This window comes from Argentina silus (assembly GCF_951799395.1).
Source record: "Argentina silus genome assembly, chromosome: 17".
Lineage (NCBI taxonomy): Eukaryota > Metazoa > Chordata > Actinopteri > Argentiniformes > Argentinidae > Argentina > Argentina silus.
In genome coordinates, this window is record NC_139671.1 from 1,612,849 (window position 1) to 1,640,348 (window position 27,500).

The following is a 27,500-nucleotide window of genomic DNA, read 5'->3' on the forward strand; positions in this document are numbered from 1 at the left end:
GACAAAAAAACAAAACCTTATGAAGATGAAAGTAAAGCCAGTCTCATATTTATGCTGATGTTGTTGATGAAATATTGGCTATTTGTAACTTGGAGCTTGTGATATAACTATTGAATAATGGTACCTGCTCAGTGTGCTTCTGTAACGCTTGTGTTATAAGAGTGTTATAAGAGCGTTATAAGAGTGTTATAAGAGTGTTATAAGAGGGTACTGGGGACTGTATAATATCTATAACTGTATAATATCTATAACTGTATCATATCTATAACTGTATCATATCTATAACTGTATCATATCTATCGTATAGGGAGCCACTCAGATGCAATGACAGACCTGAACTCTTAGAAAAAAGGCTTCTTGGCAGAGGAGCAGGAGATGGTTATGGTCAAAGTTAGGATGAAGTTAGGGTCAGGTTAGGGTTAGGGTTAGGGTAGGGGTTAGGGTTAGGGTTATTGTTAAGGTTAGGGTTAAGGTTAAGGCTAGGGTTAGGGTTAGGGTTTAGGCTTAGGGTTCAGGGTAAGGTTTAGGGTTAGGGTTAAGGTTAGGGTTAGGGTTAGGGTTTGAGATAGGTTATGGTTACGGTTATGGTTAGGGTAAGGGTTAGCGTTAGAGTTAAGGTTAGGGTTAAGGTTAAGGTTAGGGTTAGGCTAACCCTAACCCTAACCCAAGGATCCCACTTATCCCTTTACTTTCTAGGGAGGATGAGCTCTCCACAGTCTAGTCTATTATTCTCTTCTGAATCAACAGCGCCCTCTGCTGGACGTAAGATTCTCCCCCTCCATTCTAATGAATCTGAGTGAGCTGCAGCATCAATAACCATCATTACTTCTTTCTTGTTCTAGTTATTACATCCGTATTCAGAACATATATCACTTGCTTGTGTGGTTTCATCTTTAACAGTTGCCTAACCCAGTCAAATGCTGTGTTTAACCCTAACCCAGTCAAATGCTGTGTTTAACCCTAACCTAGTCAAATGCGGTGTTTAACCCTAACCCAGTCAAATGCTGTGTTTAACCCTAACCCAGTCAAATGCTGTGTTTAACCCTAACCCAGTCAAATGCGGTGTTTAACCCTAACCCAGTCAAATGCGGTGTTTAACCTTAACCCAGTCAAATGCGGTGTTTAACCCTAACCCAGTCAAATGCGGTGTTTAACCCTAACCTAGTCAAATGCTGTGTTTAACCCTAACCTAGTCAAATGCTGTGTTTAACCCTAACCCAGTCAAATGCTGTGTTTAACCCTAACCCAGTCAAATGCGGTGTTTAACCTTAACCCAGTCAAATGCTGTGTTTAACCCTAACCCAGTCAAATGCGGTGTTTAACCTTAACCCAGTCAAATGCGGTGTTTAACCCTAACCCAGTCAAATGCGGTGTTTAACCCTAACCCAGTCAAATGCTGTGTTTAACCCTAACCCAGTCAAATGCGGTGTTTAACCCTAACCCAGTCAAATGCGGTGTTTAACCTTAACCCAGTCAAATGCGGTGTTTAACCCTAACCCAGTCAAATGCGGTGTTTAACCTTAACCCAGTCAAATGCGGTGTTTAACCCTAACCCAGTCAAATGGGCAGAATGTGTTGTCAAACTGCTGTGTTTAGAGAATGTCTACGTTCCTCAGTGGAGAAAGTCACAAAGCCTCTCGACTTACTGACGATCAGCAAACATGATATTTAACATATTAATACATTTCTGGGAAGCTCACTCCATGCCGTGAACATACCATTGGTGAACATTCTGCATTCTCTATCGCTACAGTGGAAACTCCACTAGAGGGAGCTACAGGTCCATTATTTAACTGTGGACCACTTATCCACATAAAAAACATGAACATTAACGATGTTGTAATGGCATCACTGTTCTAAAGGTATTCACAGCATTTCATGGAAGGAGTAACAGATCAATTGAACACTGTCTTTCCTTGTGTGAAGGTCGGGGTTCTAACACAAGTCTCCTACTTGGAAGAGTGTCTACCAGGGGAGGCTGGTGGAGGTAGAAATTGGAGGACGGGCTCATTGTCATGCATGGAATGGAATGAGGAATGTGTGTTTGATACCATTCCTAATTCAGTTCCATGCATTACAATGAGCCCGTCCTCCAATTTCTACCTCCACCAGCCTCCCCTGACACCTACATTCCTGAATAAAGAGCTGTAATTCAAAAAGTAAAAGAATGTCACCTCATTAATGGGGTGTCTCAGCGCTAAGGGTCCCATTACTCAGTTCTCATCCAGCTAGATTTACTCTGCTCCACCATGTGATCTATGCTAAGCTAACCCCACAGCTGCATGTGTTCACCATAGACCATTATCAAACCATGTGATCTAGATGATTGCTAAGCTAACACTGCAGCTGCTTGCATTCACCATCCACCATGTGATCTATGCTAAGCTAACTCCACAGCTGCCTGCCATTCACCATTATCTAGAAGCTAGCTAATCCACCCCACAGCTGTCTGCATTCACCGTCCTCCATTATCAAACCCATAAAGGTTTATGGCCCGGGAGCATGTGTGATATGAGCCAGGCTGGAGGAGGACGGCCATAATGGGGCTCAGATGCGGATGTGTGGTGTTGTTGACAACATGTTGGCTGCTTGGCTAGGCCCTGGTTGGCTGGTTGGCTAGGCCCTGGTTGGCTGGTTGGTTGGCTGGTTGGTTGGTTGGTTGTCTAGGCCCTGGTTGGCTGGTTGTCTAGGCCCTGGCTGGTTGGCTAGGCCCTGGTTGGCTGGGCCCTGGTTGGCTGGTTGTCTAGGCCCTGGTTGGCTGGTTGGCTAGGCCCTGGTTGGCTGGTTGGCTAGGCCCTGGTTGGCTGGTTGTCTAGGCCATGGTTGGCTGGTTGGTTGGTTGTCTAGGCCCAGGTTGGCTGGTTGGCTGGTTGGCTAGGCCCTGGTTGGTTGGTTGGCTGGTTGTCTAGGCCCTGGTTGGCTGGTTGGTTGGTTGGTTGGTTGGTTGTCTAGGCCCTGGTTGGCTGGTTGTCTAGGCCCTGGTTGGCTGGTTGGTTGGTTGGTTGGTTGGTTGGTTGGTTGTCTAGGCCCTAGTTGGCTGGTTGTCTAGGCCCTGGTTGGCTGGTTGTCTAGGCCCTGGTTGGCTGGTTGGGTGGTTGGTTAGTTGGCTGGTTGTCTAGGCACTGGAACCCAGAACAGGAAGGTTCCTATGATGACACAGCCTCTTGTCATTGTCTCCCTAGTCCCTCCACTCTGAGAAAGAGAGATTCTACCGTACCTAGAAGGGCCTAGACAACCTAGCCAACCAAAGCTCGAACAATGAAGAGTTCTTCAGCTGTTCCTGTGGGATAATGTGTTCCAGAGGAGCCTATTACAATGTTATTACATTAGAATAGTGAATATTACCTCTTGATCTAATCAAACCAATGAGTGGGTGGTGGACTTCAATTTACACCTTCAAACTGCCCCTATGATCTTCTTAGATGTTATAATCAAAGCAAACTCAATCAAATCAATCAGAGAAATACAATGGTATCATAGCCTGCTGAATTCATGAATTAAAATGGTATAATTGATTGCACTGTTTCAACTGTTTCAAGAAATGTATAGAAAGGCCTAACGAAAAGCATATAAAAGACATCATCCTCAGCCAGAGTTGAGTTCAACTCAATAACACAAGCTTGTTCTGATAAATGTGTGTGTGTCTGTCTGTCTACTTTTCCTGGGAACTCAGCAATTATCTCCTCAGCGAACCAGAGGCGACCAAACTCACCAAACTGGTCTGGTGACCGCTTGGTGCCGCTCGGTGCCGCTCGGGGAATGAAACACGGAAGAGTTCATTCAAGGAATCTAGTGTGTGAGTGTGAGAGAGAGAGAGAGAGAGAGAGAGAGAGAGAGAGGGATACAGACGTACACACACCGCTCCGGATTCAATCGTAGCGAATGTTCCTAAAGAAAACGATCCCATGAAGACGAGACAGATGTGTTTCTATACGAGCCGTCGCTGTGTTTCTGTGGATTACAGCTGAGATGTACGGGAAGGAGGAACTTCATGGATTCTTTGTCGTCCTTTGCTGTACGCTACTTTCCGCGTTCGCTGAAAAACTCGGTAAGCGGACTGACCGTTGTTATAACGACGAGAAACGACTTTCCTAGCCTTCACTAGTCAGGATACACTGAACACAATACCAACAACACTCAAGGGAAACCAAATGTTCTTTAGTTCGACTTGGGGTCTAGTTATTTTGTCGGTTTCTGGAGTTTCTCGTCTGGGAGACTTGGACACATGAGGGCAGATAAAGGGTTAACACATTGTGTGTGGCATGTTCAGCAAGCCTAATGTGAAGTTGCTTAGTTGGCGTGATTTAGACGTGGTGTGTCAACGCCAACTGTAACATGTAACAAAGCGTGTGTGTGTGTGTGTGTGTGTGTGTGTGTGTGTGTGTGTGTGTGTGTGTGTGTGTGTGTGTGTGTGTGTGTGTGTGTGTGTGTGTGTGTGTGTGTGTGGGGGGGCATATTACGCACAGGTTAAAATGTATATTTTTTACGCATTGCTACATCGTATGCGATTGAGTAACGAAGATCAAACATTGTTTCATCTCTGACTCAAATGTACTGTAGTTGCTTTATTCCACTCTGAATAATCACCCTAGCTCTGACACTGTTGTTAACAAGCTGTTGATAGTTATCTCACCATGACTAATGTGAACGCATGGTCCTTGGTTCTGTAGTTAACCATTAAGTGTATTGACTAAGGGTTACACGTGCATTTATCAGTCTAAAACCCTCCTCTATGAGTTTGAATTGATCTCCAATGTCAGCTGACATGTTTTGACATGGCTGTTTACCAAAGGTGTGTGTGTGTGTGTGTGTGTGTGTGTGTGTGTGTGTGTGTGTGTGTGTGTGTGTGTGTGTGTGTGTGTGTGTGTGTGTGTGTGTGTGTCAACGTTTCAGATCCCCAGTGATTCATTCAATTGTTGTGTGAGAACATGCTCCCTACCCAGACTAAACCTATTGTTGTCTGTTATCCACAGTTCAGCCTATGGTTAGGGAGACCCATTTCAACCATCACGTAGACTGTATCATCAACAGTGACACACACACAGACACACACACACACACAGACAGACACACAGACAGACAGACAGACACTCACACACACACACAGCCCTACCAACATGTCACCATCTCTCAATTCATTTATGCTCAAATCTGTAGCCTAACAATCAGTGAGAAGATATCTAACTTTCACCAGTGTGTGTGTCTGTCTGGGTGCATGCATGCGTGCGTGTGTGTGTCTGTCTGCCTGTGTGACAAAACCTGTCAAAATGAAGGCATATCAAACTAGCATATCTGTAACCGCCCCCCCCCCCCCCCACACCGATGCTAGTCTCCTGTCCCCGCTGAGGGCAGCTCCTCTGCTGTCTTCCTCCCATAGCTGCTGAGTTACAATATGAATGGAGACGGCCATGTCTTTGTGGCAGTGCTGCTGGGGTATTGTCTCTGACCGCGGGGCCACCGCTGACCACAGCCTGGGGAACAATACCTCTGTAGCCTCCACCGCCGTGGCCGCGCATGCCCTAACACACACACACACAGAGGCAGACACACACACTCTCACACACACACACACAGGCAGACACACACACACACACACTCGGACCCAGATACAGGGCTGAGGAGCCCACAGCGAGCTCCCTGTCCTGTCTGTCTCCCTGTCCTGTCTGTCTTCCTGTCCTGTCTGTCTCCCTGTCCTGTCTGTCTCCCTGTCCTGTCTGTCTCCCTGTCCTGTCTGTCTCCCCTACAGAGCTGTTAACTGTTGTTATCACATTGTTACTCAGCATGTATTTATCAGCAGGTTCTTCTCCTCAGATGGCAGCATGCCTACACACACACACAAACACACACAAACACACACACACACACACACAAACACACACCAGCACACCAGCACACAGGCAGGAGCAGGCTCACCCGCCTCAGGCAGCACAATGTCAGCTAACACACACACACACACACACACACATGTGTGTGTGTCTCCGTGTGTCTCCCTCCCTCCCTGTCATGTCCCAGCTCAGCCCTCAAGCTGTGAGGTGAATATTCCATGTGTCCTCCGGCCATGAGGCCATGAGCCAGACAGGTGTTCAGGAGAGATTACGCCGAGAGGCGCCTCGGATCGCCATGGCTTTTTACTATTTAAATTGCATAATTATATTATAATTATATTCACTACACCTCAGTGTGTCTCCAGTGGAATAATGGTACACACACACACACACACACACACACACACACACACACACACACACTGTCCTGGTTTAATTACCCTACAGGTACAGCTAGATAAGCATATTGCACAGCGCTGCCTTGCCCTGTTGAGAATGCAGGGGCTGAAACATCCGGGACGGTGCCCATGTGGGGAGGGTCGGGCAGAGTGGACCAAGGGAGGCTGGCGGAGGTAGAAATCGGAGGACGGGCTCATTGTAATGCATGGAACGGAATGAGGAATGGTACCAAACATAAACACTCAAACACATTGTCAAACGAGTGCTTATGTTTGATACCATTCCTTATTTCGTTCCATGCATTACAATGAGCCCCGTCCTCTGATGTCTACCTCCGCCAGCCTCCCCTGGCCTCCCCTGGTCCCCTGTCTCTGTCTGTGTGTCTCTGTGTCTGTCTCTGTTTGTCTGTCTGTCTGTCTATAGGGGAGGTTGTCCTGTGTAAACACATTGTGAGAGGTAAAGGGATGTTGTCTCGCCATGAAAAACAGATCAAGCCCAGACACACACAGCATGGTTGTTATTGGTCCAAACAGGCATCGTTCCATTGTTCACAATGACATTAAAAATCCAGATTTCTATCTGAGGTGGGTAGTGGTAGTTCAGGTATGTGGATACTCTGGTTATTTCTATCTGAGGTGGGTAGTGGTAGTTCAGGTATGTGGTTACTCTGGTTATTTCTATCTGAGGTGGGTAGTGGTAGTTCAGGTATGTGGTTACTGTCGTTATTCCTGCTGGAATCAGAAGAATCATTAAAGTAAAGGCAGTAAAGGACTCCTCTGTTTTGAGTCTAGTGAACACAACCTGAAGAGTCTACTGAAAGGGTCTGGACAGGCCTCTATCACACACACACACACACACACACACTCTTGGTCAGTAACAGTGTGTGGTGTGGGTGTATTTCCTATCGTACGATTGTGGTGATGATGTCACCACCCCTACACCTGCCCCCAGGTGGGCAGCTACTTCCTGTTTACATTTCTACTTCCTGCTTCGATGTCTGCCCTGCCTCACATATGGACCCGATTCAGCTCACACCACAAAGGCGTGCGTGCGTGCGTGCGTGCGTGCGTGCGTGCGTGTGTGTGTGTGTGTGTGTGTGACGTTGCCTAATGGGTAGTCAAAGCTGCCATCTTGTATATTTTAACAGCCTCTATTTGTCCACAGGCCAGCTCATTTGGGGGGGGGGGGTTCCAACTTTTTCCACGAAAATGAGATTTACCTTGGAAAGGGTCTGTTTTTAGAGATCCTTATCCACAAGCTGGTGTTTTTAAATGCATGTGTTATGATCCTTCATTTTCCACCATCTCACAGTGATGTGGCTGTGATGACTGGCCTGTGTTCCTCTGCTGTGTGTCACTGCTGTCTGCCAGCACCACGGGGGCCCTGTGCCTCCAGAGAGGGAGGGAGGGGAGGGAGGGAGGGAGGGGTGGAACCTTTGTGGCTGGATTCCAAATGGGCCCCTAGGCACTCCTGTACATCTGTGATAACTGGATAGATATGATAAATATGATGAATTATCATAACACATTGATGAAAATACATGACTATCTGACAGGGGGTTGGGGCTAGGGAGTAGGGGGCTAGGGAGTAGGGAGTAGGGGGCTAGGTGGTAGGCCTATGGTGAGGGGACAGGGGCTAGGGCTTAGGAAGTAGGGAGTAGGGGGCTAGGTGGTAGGCCTATGGTGAGGGAGCAGGGGCTAGGGCTTAGGAAGTAGGGAGTAGGGGGCTAGGGAGTAGGGGGCTAGGTGGTAGGCCTATGGTGAGGGGGCAGGGGCTAGGGCTTAGGAAGTAGGGGGTAGGGAGTAGGGGGCTAGGTGGTAGGGGGCTAGGTGGTAGGCCTATGGTGAGGGGGCAGGGGGTAGGGAGTAGGGGGCTAGGGAGTAGGGGGCTAGATGGTAGGCCTATGGTGAGGGGGCAGGGGCTAGGGCTTAGGAAGTAGGGGGTAGGGAGTAGGGGGCTAGGTGGTAGGGGGCTAGGTGGTAGGCCTATGGTGAGGGGGTAGGGAGTAGGGGGCTAGGGAGTAGGGGGCTAGATGGTAGGCCTATGGTGAGGGGGCAGGGGCTAGGGCTTAGGAAGTAGGGGCTAGGGTGTAGGGGGCTAGGGAGTAGGGGGCTAGGGAGTAGGGGGCTAGATGGTAGGCCTATGGTGAGGGGGCAGGGGCTAGGGCTTAGGAAGTAGGGGGTAGGGAGTAGTCATTACATGTGAGCTGTAGGTTACTGGGAAGGGGTCTGTGGGAAGCGGTGTGTGTGTGTGTGTGTGGGAACCCCAGCTGCCGGGAGGCCCAGGGAGGCCTGTTAGTCCTGTCACAGGTGTCACTGCCCCACCCTGGGACCCACAGGGGCTTAACCTCCCTGTAAGGGGGCTGCACTGTCACACAGGGGGCTGAGGCGTGGGACCCTGTGACACATGAACATTCACACCAACAAACACATGAACATACACACACACACACACATACACATGAACATACACACACATGAACATACACACATGAACACACACACATTCACATGAACACACACACACACACACACACACACACACATATTCACATGAACACACACATTCACATGAACACACACACACACATATTCACATGAACACACACATTCACATGAACACACACACACACAGGGGAACACACAACACACACACCTTCTGCAGGAGTCAGCCTGCCTCCTCTCCTGCCACCCAATAGAGCTCCACAGGGAGGGTTGAGAGAGTCTGTCTCCTGCTGCTGTCCCCTGGGGAGCAGGGCGAAGGTTCCCTCCAGAAACTGATCTCAGGTCTGTCTCCTGCTGCTGTCCCCTGGGGAGCAGGGCGAAGGTTCCCTCCAGAAACTGATCTCAGGTCTGTCTCCTGCTGCTGTCCCCTGGGGAGCAGGGCGAAGGTTCCCTCCAGAAACTGATCTCAGGTCTGTCTCCTGCTGCTGTCCCCTGGGGAGCAGGGCGAAGGTTCCCTCCAGAAACTGATCTCAGGTCTGTCTCCTGCTGCTGTCCCCTGGGGAGCAGGGCGAAGGTTCCCTCCAGAAACTGATCTCAGGTCTGTCTCCTGCTGCTGTCCCCTGGGGAGCAGGGCGAAGGTTCCCTCCAGAAACTGATCTCAGGTCTGTCTCCTGCTGCTGTCCCCTGGGGAGCAGGGCGAAGGTTCCCTCCAGAAACTGATCTCAGGTCTGTCTCCTGCTGCTGTCCCCTGGGGAGCAGGGCGAAGGTTCCCTCCAGAAACTGATCTCAGGTCTGTCTCCTGCTGCTGTCCCCTGGGGAGCAGGGCGAAGGTTCCCTCCAGAAACTGATCTCAGGTCTGTCTCCTGCTGCTGTCCCCTGGGGAGCAGGGCGAAGGTTCCCTCCAGAAACTGATCTCAGGTCTGTCTCCTGCTGCTGTCCCCTGGGGAGCAGGGCGAAGGTTCCCTCCAGAAACTGATCTCAGGTCTGTCTCCTGCTGCTGTCCCCTGGGGAGCAGGGCGAAGGTTCCCTCCAGAAACTGATCTCAGGTCTGTCTCCTGCTGCTGTCCCCTGGGGAGCAGGGCGAAGGTTCCCTCCAGAAACTGATCTCAGGTCTGTCTCCTGCTGCTGTCCCCTGGGGAGCAGGGCGAAGGTTCCCTCCAGAAACTGATCTCAGGTCTGTCTCCTGCTGCTGTCCCCTGGGGAGCAGGGCGAAGGTTCCCTCCAGAAACTGATCTCAGGTCTGTCTCTTGCTGCTGTCCCCTGGGGAGCAGGGCGAAGGTTCCCTCCAGAAACTGATCTCAGGTCTGTCTCTCATCTGACTACCTGATGGTTAAGGTTAGGAACTGGGGATGGTAAACTGGTCCCAGATCAGCCCGGAGTGTGTGCTGTGCTGTGTGTTGCTAAGCAGAGGTAGACAGCAGGTTTTGTGTGTGTGTGTGTGTGTGTGTGTGTGTGTGTGTGTGTGTGTGTGTGTGTGTGAGAGAGAGAGAGAGAGAGGGGTATGCAGCAGGTATTGCTCTGGAGTAAACTCTTATTTGTTTTGACTCGTCAGCCTGAGGGATAGACATTCGTTGGCTCAGGTCTGCCCAGTGTGATTGATGTCATTCATATAGCTTCCAATAGCCCCTGGCTGGAGTGTGTGTGTGTGTGTGTGTCTTGACAGACACAGTGTGATATCTACATGTCTATACATGTCTCTCTCCAACTGTGTCTCCCTAACCTGGGTGATTCTTGTCATGCTGATTCCCTGGTTCCTCTATTGATTCCAACGGCCTGCTCAGTCAAATTAGTCAGGTCGGGTAGAGCTAGGGGCTAGGAGCTAGGGGCTAGGAGGTAGGGGCTAGGAGGTAGGGGCTAGGGAGTAGGAGGTAGGGGCCAGGAGGTAGGGGCCAGGAGGTAGGGGCTAGGAGGTAGGGGCCAGGAGGTAGGGGCTAGGAGGTAGGGGCCAGGAGGTAGGGGCTAGGAGGTAGGGGCTAGGAGGTAGGGGCTAGGGGCTAGGAGGTAGGGGCCAGGAGGTAGGGGCCAGGAGGTAGGAGGTAGGAGGTAGGGGCCAGGAGGTAGGGGCCAGGAGGTAGGGGCCAGGAGGTAGGAGGTAGGAGGTAGGGGCCAGGAGGTAGGGGCCAGGAGGTAGGAGGTAGGGGCTAGGAGGTAGGAGGTAGGGGCCAGGAGGTAGGGGCCAGGAGGTAGGAGGTAGGAGGTAGGGGCCAGGAGGTAGGGGCCAGGAGGTCTGAAATATAGTTTTCCTCGGCTGCTGTCTTGGACCGGGTCTCTGTTGAGAAAGAGCTTTTATCTCAGGGAGGCTAACCTGGATAAATACAGGTTAAATAATCATCCTTTCCTCCTCTTCCTCCTCTTCCTCCCTAGATGACGGTTGCGGCCACTCGGTCCTGGGTCCGGAGAGCGGCGTCCTCTCCTCCAAGAACTACCCGGGCACCTACCCCAACCACACCTGGTGTGAGTGGCGCCTCCAGGCCCCCCCGGGCCGCAGCCTGGCGCTCCGCTTCGCCGACCTGGACGTGGAGTCACGGGACTGCCAGGCGGACTACGTCAGGATCCTGAGGGGGGCATACGGTGGAGAGCACGGTGAGGCTGGCCTGTAGGCTTTAGCTTACGGGGCTAACACAGTGGTGTGGTGGTCAGGTGATGTGGGTCCAAAACCCAGCATGATGAGTTGGTTTTGGTAGCTTTAGCTCCACTGGCTAACATAGTCAGACTATGTCAAGGTCCTGAGGGGGGGGGGGGGGTACAGTGGAGAGCATGATGAGACTATAAGCTTTAGCTCGGCGGGCTAAGACAGTGGTGTGGTGCTCGGGTGACGTGGGTCCGAAACCCAGTCAGTTCACATTGAGGGGTTAAGGAGAAGAGCACGATGAGTTGGTCATGTAGAGGCTTTAGCTCTGATCCTGGAGAGCAAAAAAGAATCCTAGATTAAAAGTTTTACTGGGCCCAGAAGTGGCTGGAGGGCAGAGACTAGGGGTTGGGTGTCAGCAGGGTGAAGTTAGGAGGTGTGTGTGTGTGTGTGTGTGTGTGTGTGTGTGTGTGTGTGTGTGTGTGTGTGTGTGTGTGTGTGTGTGTGTGTGTGTGTGTGTGTGTGTGTGTGTGTGTGTGTGTACGCGCGTGTGTACGCGCGTGTGCGCTAGTGCATGCATGTGCGCTAGTGCATGCATGTTTCTTTGTGTGTGTGTGTGTGTGTGTGTGTGTAGATGTGTGTGACCCTAGCCATCAGCGGTGGAGGTGCAGCTACACAGACTATGCTACGTAGCTAGCGGTGGTGCTAGCTGTACAGACCTCAGTCCTCAGAACATTCCTCCCCCAGATGAAAGCACATGTCAGCGGTTCCCTGCTCAGACAGCAGCCCAGCAGGCCCCCCAGGGGGGAGAGGCTATACTTAGACTCCCTTGGCAGAGCACTAGTCTTTGTTGTACCACGGAACAGCTCCCACACACAGAGAGGAAGGTGTAGGTGTGTGTGGTGATGCTGTGTGTGTGTGTGTGTGTGTGTGTCTGTCTGTCTGTCTGTCTGTCTGGCCACAATGGAAACACGCCTTCTGAGTTTCTTTGCCGATCCTCAATATGTGTACATGTCGTCTCCAGTTTTGGAAAAAAAAGTGTGTTTGTTGATCCAACAATCGTGTTTCTTTAAGATTTTCGAGGTTAAATATGAATGACTCTTGAGCAACGCAAGGAAAGGATCAGTTGTGTCTGGGACATGTGAGATGCAGCCTCTGGGACATGCAGCCTCTGGGACGTGTGAGAGGCAGCCTCTGGGACGTGTGAGAGGCAGCCTCTGGGACGTGTGAGAGGCAGCCTCTGGGACGTGTGAGAGGCAGCCTCTGGGACGTGTGAGAGGCAGCCTCTGGGACGTGTGAGAGGCAGCCTCTGGGACGTGTGAGAGGCAGCCTCTGGGACGTGTGAGAGGCAGCCTCTGGGACGTGTGAGAGGCAGCCTCTGGGACATGCAGCCTCTGGGACGTGTGAGAGGCAGCCTCTGGGACGTGTGAGAGGCAGCCTCTGGGACGTGTGAGAGGCAGCCTCTGGGACGTGTGAGAGGCAGCCTCTGGGACGTGTGAGAGGCAGCCTCTGGGACGTGTGAGAGGCAGCCTCTGGGACGTGTGAGAGGCAGCCTCTGGGACGTGTGAGAGGCAGCCTCTGGGACGTGTGAGAGGCAGCCTCTGGGATGTGTGAGAGGCAGCCTCTGGGACGTGTGAGAGGCAGCCTCTGGGACGTGTGAGAGGCAGCCTCTGGGACGTGTGAGAGGCAGCCTCTGGGACATGTGAGAGGCAGCCTCTGGGACGTGTGAGAGGCAGCCTCTGGGTCGTGTGAGAGGCAGCCTCTGGGACATGTGAGAGGCAGCCTCTGGGACGTGTGAGAGGCAGCCTCTGGGACGTGTGAGAGGCAGCCTCTGGGACGTGTGAGAGGCAGCCTCTGGGTCGTGTGAGAGGCAGCCTGTCTGAGGGGAAGAGGAGTGACTCTCTCAGGTTTCTGGACGTTCATGAAGAGGATGACTCAGGTCATGGAGCGCTGTAGCAGGAAGTAACTCCACAACTCAACCACTCGACTCTGAGTAAGAATGACTGGGCCGGAGTCAAGAGCAGGATACGGCCTGGAGGCCGGAGGCTGGAGGTTGGATGCTTGAGGTTGGAGGTTGGAGGCTGGAGGTTGGAGGCTGGATATTGGATGTTTGAGGCTGGAGGTTGGAGGCTGGAGGCTGGAGGCTGGAGCTGGAGTAGTGTATGGGCTGAGGGTCAGGGTCCATCAGGTATATTTTGACCAGGTCTCTCTTGAAAAAGAGATTCTATCTCAGTGAGACTAACCTGGATAAATAAAGGTTAAATCAAATAAATGTACCTAGAAATGACATGGAAACATGTTAATTACATAGTCGTAATGAAGGATCCATTCATCCATTCATCCCAGCTACGGTCTATTTGGGATGAAAACAGCACTGTGAGGGACAGTTCTGTAGACCTCCATGGAGCAACCCTTCCCAGAGTTCACCAGGGTAGAGGCCAGGGGGGAGACTAGGGTGTCAGAGCTTTGACTCATCCAGTGGTGAAACATCACATCCCTTCTGCCCTCTCCCCTCCTTCTCTCCTCTCCTCTCCTCTCCTCCCCTCTCTTCTCTCTCCTCTCCTCTCCTCCCCTCTCTTCTCTCTCCTCTCCTCCTTCTCTCCTCTCCTCTCTCCTGTCCTCCCCTCTCTTCTCTCTCCTCTCCTCCTCCCTCTCCTCTCCTCTCCTCTCTTCTCTCTCCTCTCCTCCTTCTCTCCTCTCCTCTCTCCTGTCCTCCCCTCTCTTCTCTCTCCTCTCCTCCTCCCTCTCCTCTCCTCTCCTCTCTTCTCTCTCCTCTCCTCCTTCTCTCCTCTCCTCTCTCCTGTCCTCCCCTCTCTTCTCTCTCCTCTCCTCTCCTCTCCTCTCCTCTCCTCTCCTCTCCTCCTTCCAGTGTCCTGGCAGAAGTGTTGTATTACAGCATGTTTCACAACATGTTGGCCAACAGTATCACCGTCATAGGAGCTGGTGGATAGTGGCAAAGACACACACACACACACACACACACACACACACACACACACACACTGTGTGGGTGGTACAGTGAGTGGATATAGTGGTTTCCACCTCCAGGCTGTAGCTTCCGTAGAGCTGACTCGGGGAGTGGATCATGTTCCACAGCCGTTTAGGCAACAGTCTTCTTCAGCGTCTCAGATGACCCCCCCCCCCCACCCACACACACACACACACACACACTCAACATTCCTCATTCCACTCCATGCGTTACAATGAGCCCGTCCTCTGATCCCTACCTCCACCAGCCTCCCCTGGTGGAAGGGTTAGTTCGGCGATATGCTAACCGCTTCACCTGGTCTTCTAATAGGCTCTGAGGAATGTTCTCTGGTGTTGCTTCCACCTATTAAATCCTGTCAGGCTGACACTGGTAGACATAGGGACGGGGGGGGGGGGATTCCTGGCAGGTCTGTCAGGAGAAAGACCCCAGGGCAGTGGGCAGTATCTGGCTACCCCCCCCCCCCCCCTCTCTTTCTCCTCTCTGCCTTTGTCTGATGTGCTAGGTTATCAGTCCCAGTCCTCTCCCTGACAAGAGGGAAACGTTCTTCCTCCTCTGGGAGAGAGAGAGAGAGGGAGGGAGGGAGGGAGGGAGGAGAAGAAGAAGAAGAAGGAGGGAGGGAGGGAGGGAGGAGGAGAAGAAGAAGGAGGGAGGGAGGGAGGGAGGAGGGTTAAGTGGGTAGGGGTTCAGGTGCCATGGGGTGGTGGAGGCTTGTTGGGGCTGATAACAGATCATGGAGCATCAGTGAACCCTGATGGGACGAACAGCCCCCCCTGGGAGGGGGGGGGGGGGACCCTAGGACCCCAGGAGAGACAGATGATTTGGGGGGGGGGGGGGGGGGGGGGGGGGGGGGGGCGTGAACCTTTCCTCCCACCACTCTGACCCCAGATATGGTTAGACAGTAGCCCCCCCCCCCCCTCCCTGGTCCCATTAGGACCAACTGGTGTCCTACTGGTGTGATAGAATGGTACCAGTTTGACAGGATGGCTCCGCTGGTGTGATTATGAATAATAATAAGTTATCTGGTTCTCCTGTGACCTGTGGTTCTGTCCTCAGTGTACGGGTGGTTCTCTGACCTGGTTCTGGTTCTGGTTGTGTCCTCAGTGTACGGGTCGTTCTCTGACCTGGTTCTGGTTCTGGTTGTGTCCTCAGTGTACGGGTCGTTCTGCGGCAGCGGCAGTGGCAGGGCCGGGCCCAGGGAGGTCCAGACCGACACCAACCAGGTCACAGTCCAGTTCCGCAGCGGTCGCCACGTCTCGGGAAGAGGCTTCCTGCTCTCCTACGCCACGGTGGACCACAGAGGTGGGTGTGTGTGTGTGTGTGTGTGACTGTGCTTGACTGTGCTTGACTGTGTGTGTTTGACTGTGCTTGTGTGTGTGTGTTTGACTGTGCGTGTGTGTGCGTGTGTTTGACTGTGTGTGTGTGTGTGTGACTGTGCGTGTGTGTGTGTGACTGTGCGTGTGTGTGTGTGACTGTGCGTGTGTGTGTTTGACTGTGCTTGACTGTGTGTGTTTGACTGTGTGTGTGTGCGTGCGCGTGTGCGTGCGTGTGCGCGTGCGCGTGTGTGTGTACTCTGTGGTGATGAAGGAAGTGAGGTGATCATCCTGTTGTGTTAGCAGTGTCCTGTTGTTGAGGTCGTTCCTGTGACCTCACTTCCTCTGTCTGATCACTAGCTGCTGTTCAGACGCTATATTTAACCCTCATTGTCTCCTGCCCGTCCCTCTCTTCCCTCCCCCTCCTCCCCCTCCTTCTCCTCCCCGTCCCTCTCTTGCCCGTCCCTCTCCTCCCTCTCTTCCCTCCCTCTCCTCCTCCCTCCCTCTCCTCCCCGTCCCTCTCTTCCCCCGTCCCTCTCTTCCCCCGTCCCTCTCTTCCCCCGTCCCTCTCTTCCCCCGTCCCTCTCTTCCCCCGTCCCTCTCCTCCCCCGTCCCTCTCCTCCCTCCCTCTCCTCCCCCATCCCTCTCCTCCCCTGTTCCTCTCTTCACCCTCCTCTCCTCCTCCTCCCTCAGATCTGCTCACCTGTCGGGACAGAGGCCCGTCCTCAGCCTACAGGTAAGAGTGTATGCCCTGTGTCTGACCAACTGTATGAGAGAGAACGCCTCCGCCCCCCACCTCCACCATGTCCCTCCTCCCCCCCCACCTCCGCCCCCACCTCCCCCCCCACCTCCGCCCCCACCTCCACCATGTCCCTCCTCCCCCACCTCCACCATGTCCCTCCGCCCCCACCTCCGCCCCCACCTCCACCATGTCCCTCCGCCCCCACCTCCGCCCCCACCTCCACCATGTCCCTCCTCCACAGTTCCACATGATCCCCGTGAACTAGTCCCAAACCCAGTGGTGTCTGTGGAACAGGGGAGGCTGGCGGAGGTAGAAATCGGAGGACGGGCTCATTATAATGCATGGAACGGAATGAGGAACGGGATCAAATACAACGTGTGCGTTACGATGAGGCCGTCCTCTGATGTGTGCCTCCCCTGCCTCCACTCTACTGTTGTTGTTGTGGTTGTTGTGGTTGTTGTTTACAGGATGGGGCCTGGGACGACCTTCTCAACACACCTGGTTCTTCTATTGTTGTCTCTCTACACAGGAAGTACTGTCCGGCAGGATGTGGCGGTGTGGCGGGGGACGTATCAGGAGACGTGTCCCAGGGTTACAGACATGTAAGGACGCGTGTGTGTGTGTGTTTTAGGTTGGATGACAGAGTAGAGGCTGGAGTGGACCGTAGGTTGCTGTCACTGCTGGGTGGCTGGTTGGCTGGTTGGCTGTCTGGCTGGCTGGTTGGCTGACTAGCTGGTTGGCTGACTGGTTGGCTGACTGGCTGGTTGTCTGGTTGTCTGACTGGCTGGCCGGGTATCTGGTTGGCTGGCTGTTGTTGCCTGAGGAGGCCTCTTGTTGCATTTCCTCCTCTGGGAGACCTGAACTTGGTCCTTTCTTCTTAGGAGACAAACACACACACACACACACACACACACACCCACTGCTGGAGGGCTGTTTATGCAACAGTGGCAGAGCTGGTTTTACCAGTTACATCACAGGTCAGCCAAAACCATAAGGCAACTGTAAAACTGTGTGTATGTGTGAGAGAGAGAGAGAGAGAGAGAGAGAGAGAGAGAGAGAGAGAGAGAGAGAGAGAGAGAGAGACTGGGTCATGTGCTTTGGCTCAGGGCTGCTGTGAATGTGTTTGGGCTCATTACCCCATATCCAGAACCAGAGATTTCCTCTGTGTGTGTGTGTGTGTGACTGGGTCATGTGCTTTGGCTCAGGGCTATTGTGGATGTGTTTGGGGTCATTACCCCAGGAGAGAGAGAGGTGGTTGGGGGCTGGTCTCTCTGGGGTGTGATCACCACTATTGACCAGAGTGTCGGCCCCAGGCTTAGGAAGCACAGCAGGGAACCTCACTGGGACAATGGGCCTGGAGGTGTGTGTGTGTGTGTCTGTGTCCAGTGTGCTGCCTGGACATACGGCCTGAGAGGTCTGGGAGAGAGAGCGAGGGCTTCTGTTTGCCATTGATTAGTCCAGGTTTTCTATTGTGTGTGTGTGTACGTATGTGTGTGTGTGTGGGGAACCCCGGCCCAGATTAGCAGCAGATAATACCCTGTAACAGAAGGTGTTTATCTGCCCACTGCACCCAGTCAATAACACTGTCATTAGCATTAGACTAACACTGTGTGTGTGTGTGTGTGTGTGTGTGTGTGTGTGTGTGTGTGTGTGTGTGTGTGTGTGTGTGTGTGTGTGTGTGTGTGTGTGTGTGTGTGTGTGTGTGTGTGTGTGTGTACTGGCCACTGGAGGCTTTGAATGGTTTCTCTGTGTGTATCTGGCCCGTCGGTTGGTGACCACATGTTCAGTGAGAAGACCGTTCAGTACAGAAGTGTTGATAGAATAGAATCAAACTTCATTAGCCTCTTTAGGGAGTGGGTCAGGTTAAACCCTGGGTGTGCTATTGTACTAGAAGCTGCTTGATAAGAACCCAGAGACATGCTCCCTGGTCCCTCTCCTCCCTCCCTGGGCCTTCTCCTCTCTCCCTGGTCTCTCTCCTCCCTCCCTGGTCCCAGGTCCCTCTCCCCCCTCCCTGGTCCCTCTCCTCCAGCCCTGGTCCCTGGCCCCTCTCCTCCAGCCCTGGTCCCTCTCCTCCAGCCCTGGTCCCTCTCCTCCAGCCCTGGTCCCTGGTCCCTGGTCCCTCTCCTCCCTCCCTGGGCCTTCTCCTCTCTCCCTGGTCTCTCTCCTCCCTCCCTGGTCCCAGGTCCCTCTCCCCCCTCCCTGGTCCCTCTCCTCCAGCCCTGGTCCCTGGCCCCTCTCCTCCAGCCCTGGCCCCTCTCCTCCAGCCCTGGCCCCTCTCCTCCAGCCCTGGTCCCTCTCCTCAAGCCCTGGTCCCTGGTCCCTCTCCTCCAGCCCTGGTCCCTGGTCCCTCTCCTCCCTGGTCCCTCTCCTCCAGCCCTGGTCCCTGGTCCCTCTCCTCCCTGGTCCCTGGTCCCTGGTCCCTCTCCTCCCTCCCTCTGTAATGCCGTAGCCACCAGAGCCTATCTGCTGCTCCTGAATCTGACAGCAGGTCAGACTGGTCTGTATTTACGACCACTGACCTGCCAGTGTGTCAGGGTATGAATGATGGTTAATGAGGCTGTTAAATCTGACCCCAGGCCAGCTGGTCGTCCTGATAAGAGACAGGGAGGCCCCTGGAGACTGGTCTGTTATCAGGTGCCCCCCCCCCCCCCCCGGGTCCCTGCCCTGTTAATGGCTTTATTATCATGGAGCTGTGCTATCAGCCTTCCTCACTCTCTCCCTCCCTCCCTCCCTCTCTCTCTCTCTATCTCTCCCTCACTCCTTTCTCCCTCTCTCTCTCCCTCCTTCTCCCTCCCTCCCTGCCTCCCTCTCTCTTTCCCTCCCTCCCTCTCTGCCTCCTTCTCTATCTCTTCCTCCCTCCCTCCCTGCCTCCCTCTCTCTCTCTATCTCTCCCTCCCTCCCTCCCTCTCTCTCCCCCTCCCTCCCTCCCTCTCTCTCTCTCCCTCCTCCCACACTAAAACACATCTCTGAATCAAAATCAGAATTCTTTTATTTGGCCAAGTATATTTGCACATACAGGAAATTGACTAAAAAACAATAGCAAATATTGACAAGAAATGTACAAAATAGCAAAATATTAAGAAAATAACATGAACAACTGTGTGAATGCATAAGTAAAGAGAGGGAAAACAGTGTTTTCATGTACAGCGTTCTGTCCATGTTGAAATTCTGTGTGTGTGTCTGTGTCTGTGTCTGTGTCCTGGTCTGTCCTGGTAGAGGTTGCTACAGGAGCTCCACAGTAGAACATGGTAGACGTGTTGATTGCCACCATGTTTAATTGTACGGCATAATCAGCAAATTGAGGAAATGACTGTTTTTAAACACTTAGCTCAAAGAGCTCCTTCTTACCTGTCTCAGCCCTTCATTTAGAGGTGTGTGCGCGTGTGTGTCTTCCTGTGTGTACGTGCGTCTCTGCCTGTGTGTGTGTGTGTGTGTGTGTGTGAGAGAGAGACAGGGGTGTGGACTCTCTGTGAGGTAGCTATCTACCTCCTAGGCTACTTGTGGAACTAAGTACAGCTTTCCGCCGCCCAGCACCCAGAGGTGATCTAGACCAGTGTTTTTCAACCTTTTTTGAGCCACGGCACATTTTTTACATTGGAAGAATCTTGCGGCACACCACCAACCAAAAATGTTACAAAATGACACTGTAGCCTGATACAGTATATATAATTACAATATTATATACATTTCCTCTTCTGTTGTTTTTTCTGGCAGTGCCTTGCAAAATAGGAAGTTTTCTCTAATGGCATCTCCATCCACAAAACGCACATTGGCCAAGAGCTGAGAATGTCCACTAATATCCGTAGACTCATCAAGTTGCAACGCAAATTTCCTACTGATGCGTATCTTTCCCAAAACATGACTTTCGATGTCTGTAGACATGTCATCAATACGCCTGGCAGTTGTGTGTATCTGAGAGCGGGACTTTAGCTGTGTCTTTAACCGCGTCAGGGCCGAGCATCTCGTTGACAATGGCTTTGCAGGCAGGTAGTATTAATGTCTCTGCCACTGAGTGGGACTTTTTTGATTTAGCTACGAGTTCAGCAACTAGGTAACTAGCTTTGAGGGCTTTCTCATTTACCTTTGTGGTTTTTCTCATAAAAGTTGCCTGTTTCTCTGTTTTCACGCAGGCGAACAAAATAGTCCATCGGCTTGTTTTGAAGCGACGGGTGTTTCGTTTGGAGATGTTTCGTTTGGAGATGTTTCGTTTGGAGATGTTTCGTTTGGAGATGTGTTTACGCTGCTTGGCACCATGGCGCTGTTGGAAGATAGCTTTCGCTGTATTGCCTCAAGCTCACCGTCTTTGCTTTCTTTTTACCACCACTCATACTAGGGCCTTCACCTGGGTCAGAATCTTGTCCAGGGCCCAGTTCGGAGTTTACATTTTTCCTTTTTAAAAACTTCTCCATCACTGTCACCACGACCTGTCGCATGCGACTCTTGTCTCTAAGAAGGAACGAGGCAATTAGCTACCTGCTGCCACCCGGACGAATATTACATTACTCTGCCAGTCACTATATTACAGCACAGACACTCGACAATGACATTTTATTTGCAGATAATAATTAATAAATGTTAATTTTAAAAAAAGTGAAATTGGATAATTTCTCACGGCACACCCAACGATCTCTCACGGCACACTAGTGTGCCGCGGCACAGCGGTTGGGAAACGCTGATCTAGACTACCAGGCTACTGCTACTGCTACAGTCACTGTAATCACTGCCTCCCAATGAAGTCACTGTGTCTGTTTCAAGTGGATAACATGACTGAATATGCAGGTTTATATTCAAGTTTATATTAGATTAAAGTCTGTTGTTGTGTATATTAGATTAAAGTCTGTTGTGTATATTAGATTATAGTCTGTTGTTGTGTATATTAGATTATAGTCTGTTGTTGTGTATATTAGATTAAAGTCTCCAGATCCTGAATTGTCTCTGAGTGGGATTGAGACGCCTGTACTTTCACACAGATGAATTAAAGGGGAGTTTTGTTGACCACGTATCATGATCCCTTTAACAGTGAACCTCAGTAACCCTGGTCTCTGTGTGTGTGTGTGTGTGTGTGTGTGTGTGTGTGTGTGTGTGTGTGTGTGTGTGTGTGAGGTGTTCAGTGCCATGTCTGGTGTCTGTGTGGTGACCTCAGTGACTCATTGTCTCCCCCCCCCCCCAGACATCAGTGTTGTGTAAGGCAGCGGTCCATGCAGGAGTGATCCAGGACGAGCTCGGAGGATGGGTTTCCGTGGAGACGCACAAAGGCCAGAGTCACTACCCGGCCACCAGAGCCAATGGGATCCAGTCTAAAGAGTGAGTATACAGCCAATAAGCAGCGGTGTGTGTGTGTGTGTGTGCGTGTGTGTGCGTGTGTGTCTGTGATACCATTTCTCATTCCGTTCCACGCATTACAATGAGCCCCTGCAAAACACCTGTTACCACCTGCATGAATATCCATGTCTCTGGGCTCTACAGCAGCAGCCTCAGGCCTGCCTGTATGTACAGCATGGTGGGGTTTGTAGCAGAAGGCTGCAGTACGGACGGTGTCCCCAGCCTCTCTCCTCAGCCTCTCTCCTCAGCCTCTCTCCTCAGCCTCTCTCCTCAGCCTCTCTCCTCAGCCCCTCTGAGCCTCTAAATCACCAACTGCCAGCCTGCTGTGTGTCCCTGTACAAACAGATCACCCTCCATCTGCAGTCTGGAGAGTCAGTACGACTTAAAATAACATGTCTGATGTTTTATACTTTAACTCACCAACTGCCAAAGAGTTCCAGAACCCTCACCACCCAGAGTTCCAAGTGTTCTATGTGGTGTTTACCTAGCAACAACACTCTGATTGGCTACAAAATGAAGCATCATCATTTATGTCTTTTTGGTGACTAAAAGTCACCCTTGGCACTTGTTTTGTGGTTTTTTAAGATTATGTGTAGATGTTGACAATTATAATGACAATTCATTAACAGCATTGTGCCCCCAGCCCCCCTAAAAGATAAACAAACAAACGAACAAGAAGGAGAGGAAAACCAAACCCAGACACCAGGCAGGTTACGTACGTGTCTGAATAGAAGACGTGCATTATTTGGCAAACATGAACAACAGAAAGGGTAGACATGCATCTAATGGATCATCACAGATTTACATTCAGATGTGGCGCTCTAGAATGTTCACCATTCGCGCAACTTTATTCACCCTCGGCACTGAATGAGTTAACGAAGTCTCTCTGTCATGTTCCTCCAGGTCTTAGGTAAATGGCCGCCCCTGACCTTGGCCAAGTCCCCCGTCGGTCACAGAGCACAGGATATATCTCACCGCGCTAGCTAGCGGGCTAGCATTCCTGCACCGTTCTCAATGACAGATTCGCCATCGTCGCTAAAGTCAGATCCCCGTCCGTCTGACCTCGGGGTATCATAGAGATTTATAGGAGCGTTTTGAGGTGGGGGGGGAGTGGCGGGGGGGGGGGAGGAGGAACGTGTCAGGTTATTGACTTCAGCGTCTCTCTGTGTAACACGGTCATGCATCTCTTTGATATCCTGTCAGGAGTTTGGCAGAGAACCCTGATATAATTGTTTTTTATTAAGCCCGGGAGAAGTAACCATTAGTCAACATGTCTGGGGATATTAATTTAGGGAGCGGTAGGGTTGTCATTGATGAATAACACATGCTAATCTACTCGATAACTCGTGCATGTAGAATAGGTTTCTGAGACCCCCCCCAGGCCTATTGTGTGACTTTATGAATCCATTATGTCAAACACAAAGATATGTCATAATATATGGTTGAGGTCTCACACATTACCCGCTATTGATTTGGCCTCTACACAATATCAGACACTGGACATGAATCCATCACTTTCTAAGTGTCAGGCCTTATTGAGCGGAGGAGGGAAGTCAATCTTGATTATTATATTAACCCTTTGTTCTCCTGAACGAGGGCAGTGGTCTGTAGACGGTCGCTGCTGTTACTTCTGATGAGCTTTGTTAAGACTAACACATTTAGACCAGGCACATGTGGACGAATTATTTCTAATGCGAGTAAATTTGCAAACTAGGGTCGGCCGAAAGCTCATACTGCCTGCTGTTTACTAAAAATATCTACTATAATAAATAATAATAATGAATAATACATTTATTTATCAAGCACATTTTCGTAGAGAGACTGCAGCTCAAAGTGCTGTCCAGAAAAAGTCAGAGAAACAATAGTAGAATAGAAGAAAAGTGAAATAGGAAAACAGTAAATAAACAGCAGTAGCCTACATGTGCCATATATATATATATATATATTACATGTTAACATGATACAAGCAATGGTAATAGATCATTAAAGCACTATTCAGTGTATGTCTGTTACTACATACTAACCATACTACATACTATTTAGAGGCTACTGTTTAGTATAAATGTAAAACCTACGACACCTCACTCACACTGAGACCTTCACCTGTAGCTCCACATATGTTCCAGGGGAGGCTGGTGGAGGTAGAAATCGGGAGGCGCGCCTCATTGTAATGCATGGAATGGAATGAGGAATGTCCGGCTGAATCACCTCCATGGTGATTGGTTCAGTTTCGCTACGGCCGCCTCCCCTACCTGCTCCAATGAATTGTGGGACTAAAATCTTAAAAGGACTTCCTGAATGGTGTGCAGTGAATTCATACCTGGAAGGGCACATCTAGTAAGACACCCTGCCATTTTAAACAGACTCTCATCCTGCAAAACCTTTTAATCTTGCATGACTGAACCTCTACTGAACCCCTACTGAACCCCTACTGAACATCTACTGAACATCTACTGAACCCCTACTGAACATCTACTGAATACCTACTGAACCCCTACTGAACCCCTACTGAACATCTACTGAACATCTACTGAACCCCTACTGAACCCCTACTGAAGATCTACTGAATACCTACTGAACCCCTACTGAACCCCTACTGAATGCCTACTGAACCTCTACTGAACCTCTACTGAATGCCTACTGAACCCCTACTGAATGCCTACTGAACCCCTACTGAACCCCTACTGAACAGGTCACGGTATGAGCTTTCAGACACGACCAAGGTCTTTGGCTCTGGTAGGTTTTAACGTTGGACTCGAGCCCAAGCCTCCGTCTCCTAACACTAGCACTTAGCACCTAGCTCCAGGGCCCGCATACCTGCGTGGTGCTAACTTGATGCTAACTGTAACACGCTACGCTATTTAACCAGCTGGTATGTTAAACACGCAGGACTGATTGATTGATTGTTCTGTTACGACAAGTTAGACTTCACTTTCTCATGCAGACGAAGCCTTGTGATTGGCCGAACCGGGAAGGTGGTATTTATACATCAACAACGGTGGAATCTGCCTCCTCTGTCCCTCCTCCTCGTCATGTTCAGACAGACACAGACCGATGGTTAGGTGATTGACCGGTATTGAACCTGGGCCTTTTGCACGCCGCAAGACTCTGTTAGCCTGCTGAGCTTAAGTCACTAACAATACTTTGATTGGCTACAAAATGAGGCCATCATAATGTATACATTGTTGGTGAATAAAGTCACCCTTGGCACTCTAGAATGTTGACAATTTGGGCGACTTTATTCACCCTCGGCACTGAATGACTGAAGCTTAGGCATTAGTAGAGGAAGCTAAGCCCTCTCTCTCTCTCTCTCTCTCCCTCCCAGAGCGTGTGATATTGATGATGTAACATGCCCCTGATTCAGTCTCTGTTCGATCGGGACAAGAGGATCAATAACCTGATTGATAAAGACTTTCCTTTGTTGGAGAAGGATCATGTTAAACCAGGGTTAATGTACATATGTTCCAGGGGAGGCTGGTGTAATGTATGGAATGGAATGAGGAATGTCCGGTTTCTACCTCTGTCTGTCTGTCTGTCTCCCTCAGACTGCTTGGCTGTGTGTCCCTGTACCTTCAGACAACAGCTCACTCTCCATCTGCAGTCTGGAGAGTCAGTACTACTTAAATTAACATGTCTGATGTTTTATACTTTAACTCACCAACTGCTAAAGAGTTCCAGAACCCTCACCACCCAGAGGGCCAAGTGTTCTATGTGGTGTTTACCTAGCAACAACACTCTGATTGGCTACAAAACGAAGCATCATCATTTATGTATTTTTGGTGAAGTGTTGACAGTTTTATTATTGACCCTCGGCACTAGAGGAGTTAAAAGGAGCAAAGGCCCCCCCCCCACTCTGACACACCCTGTTAATAGGCCAATAGAAACCTGACAACCACCTCTGCTCTGTGAAGAGTTCAAAGAGAAAGACATCAGCCCAGAGGGGGTGGGGGGGCTTTGGGGGGGGGGGGGGGGGGGCGGCTGTGAAGATGTGAGGTTGTCGAGTGATAGAAGCTAAGAAAAGATACAATTCCCCCAATCAGTCCCCTTTAATTAACACCATAGGTGCCGTCTTCATCTGGTGAGCCTTATCCCTGAGTTGTGTGTGTGTGTGTGTGTGTGTGTGTGTTGGGGGTCGCGGTGGTGGAAGTGACCATCCTGACATGTTCCTTTGTGGTGACAGAGGGCGTCCCTCCACAACGGCAGGACATCCATTCATCAGGGGAATTGTAATCACCGCAGCTAACAGCTCAGCACTGATGGATATCTCTTCTTCTTTCTTCCCCCGTTTCTTTCTCTCACAGCGGGTCTTTGTCCGAAACCCTCTTCACGTTCGTCGCCAACGGTAAGAACTGGTTTTGTCCTCTCCTCTCCTCCCCTCTCCTCCCCTCTCCTACCATTTGATGCTTTTATCATTTGTGTGACCGGCTTCTCTGCTTTTTTATGGCATCTTTTCAACACACAGAAAACCCAGTTTTATATTTTATTCGTGGAAGCTTCCTACAGTCCGCAGGAGGAAGTATTTGAGTGACAGCATTTCAAGTGATTTGTCAATAGCTGCTGAAAAGGCAGTTCTTCTGTGTCAACACAGAAGGTCGCCTTGTTTTGAAGAAGAAAGTTTGGTGGTTGGTGTGTCACTGGTGTGTCTCTGGTGTGTCTCTTATCTCTGTGGTTGGTGTGTCTCTGTGGTTGGTGTGTCTCTGGTGTGTCTCTGGTGTGTCTCTGGTGTGTCTCTTATCTCTGTGGTTGGTGTGTCTCTGGTGTGTCTCTGTGTCTCTGGTGTGTCTCTGGTGTGTCTCTTATCTCTGTGGTTGGTGTGTCTCTGGTGTGTCTCTGGTGTGTCTCTGGTGTGTCTCTGGTGTGTCTCTGGTGTGTCTCTGTGTCTCTGTGGTTGGTGTGTCTCTGGTGTGTCTCTGGTGTGTCTCTGTGTCTCTGGTGTGTCTCTTATCTCTGTGGTTGGTGTGTCTCTGTGGTTGGTGTGTCTCTGTGTCTCTGGTGTGTCTCTGTGGTTGGTGTGTCTCTGGTGTGTCTCTGTGTCTCTGGTGTGTCTCTGGTGTCTCTGGTGTGTCTCTTATCTCTGTGGTTGGTGTGTCTCTGTGGTTGGTGTGTCTCTGTGTCTCTGGTGTGTGTCTGTGTCTCTGTGGTTGGTGTGTCTCTGTGGTTGGTGTGTCTCTGTGGTTGGTGTGTCTCTGGTGTGTCTCTGGTGTGTCTCTTATCTCTGTGTGAAGCGTGGGAACCTTTTATCTGCTGTGTTTGTTTTGGTAAAGGCTGTTTGAGTCTCATCTCGTCAGTCAGGTTTACCTGTGCAGACAAGTTCCGGCTATCTCACTCACACACACACACACACACACACACACACACACAGCCCAGGGACACTCCCTAAAGTGTTACAAAACACACACACACATACACACACACACACACACACACACACACACACACACCCTATTGTGTTCAGTTGGATAAAGAACAGTTCAGACATGTGACAGAACACCTGAGGTGTTGGAGGCCAGACTTCCCCCTCTCTCAGGTCACACACACACTCACACTCACACACACACACACACACACGCACTCACACACACACATACACACACACACACACGCATGCACACACACGCATGCACACACACACTCACACACACACACACGCACACTCACACACACACACACACACACACACACACACACACACACACACACACACACACACACACACACACACACACACACTGGACAACCCTATCAATACACAACAGTGTGTTATGTAAAGGCTGGCTGGTGTTGACGTCCCAGCAGTGGTAGTTTGTGGTGATGAAACACCCAGGCCTTCCGTCATCCCTGTTCAATGAAGCAGTTCATTGAGTTAATTAATTATAATGAATGAAGTTAATCCTGATGTG

The 27,500-nt window shown here is 50.9% G+C and overlaps 1 protein-coding gene across 2 annotated transcripts in view; it reads left to right on the forward strand.

Moving 5' to 3' along the window:
* Positions 1 to 3,822: 3,822 nt before the first annotated feature.
* The window catches only part of dcbld1 (discoidin, CUB and LCCL domain containing 1), a 33,041-nt gene continuing 9,363 nt past the window's right edge, over positions 3,823 to 27,500 (forward strand). For both annotated transcript variants that reach the window (XR_014554707.1, XM_083688992.1), the window contains exons 1-7: positions 3,823 to 4,048; positions 11,033 to 11,251; positions 15,376 to 15,525; positions 16,230 to 16,272; positions 16,808 to 16,880; positions 21,449 to 21,582; positions 25,902 to 25,942. Coding sequence is in view for 1 of the 2 variants with exons in the window: in XM_083688992.1 (XP_083545118.1) it covers positions 3,970 to 4,048; positions 11,033 to 11,251; positions 15,376 to 15,525; positions 16,230 to 16,272; positions 16,808 to 16,880; positions 21,449 to 21,582; positions 25,902 to 25,942 (739 nt within the window). In the remaining variant the exon portion in view is untranslated. The remainder of the gene's footprint in view (positions 4,049 to 11,032; positions 11,252 to 15,375; positions 15,526 to 16,229; positions 16,273 to 16,807; positions 16,881 to 21,448; positions 21,583 to 25,901; positions 25,943 to 27,500) is intronic.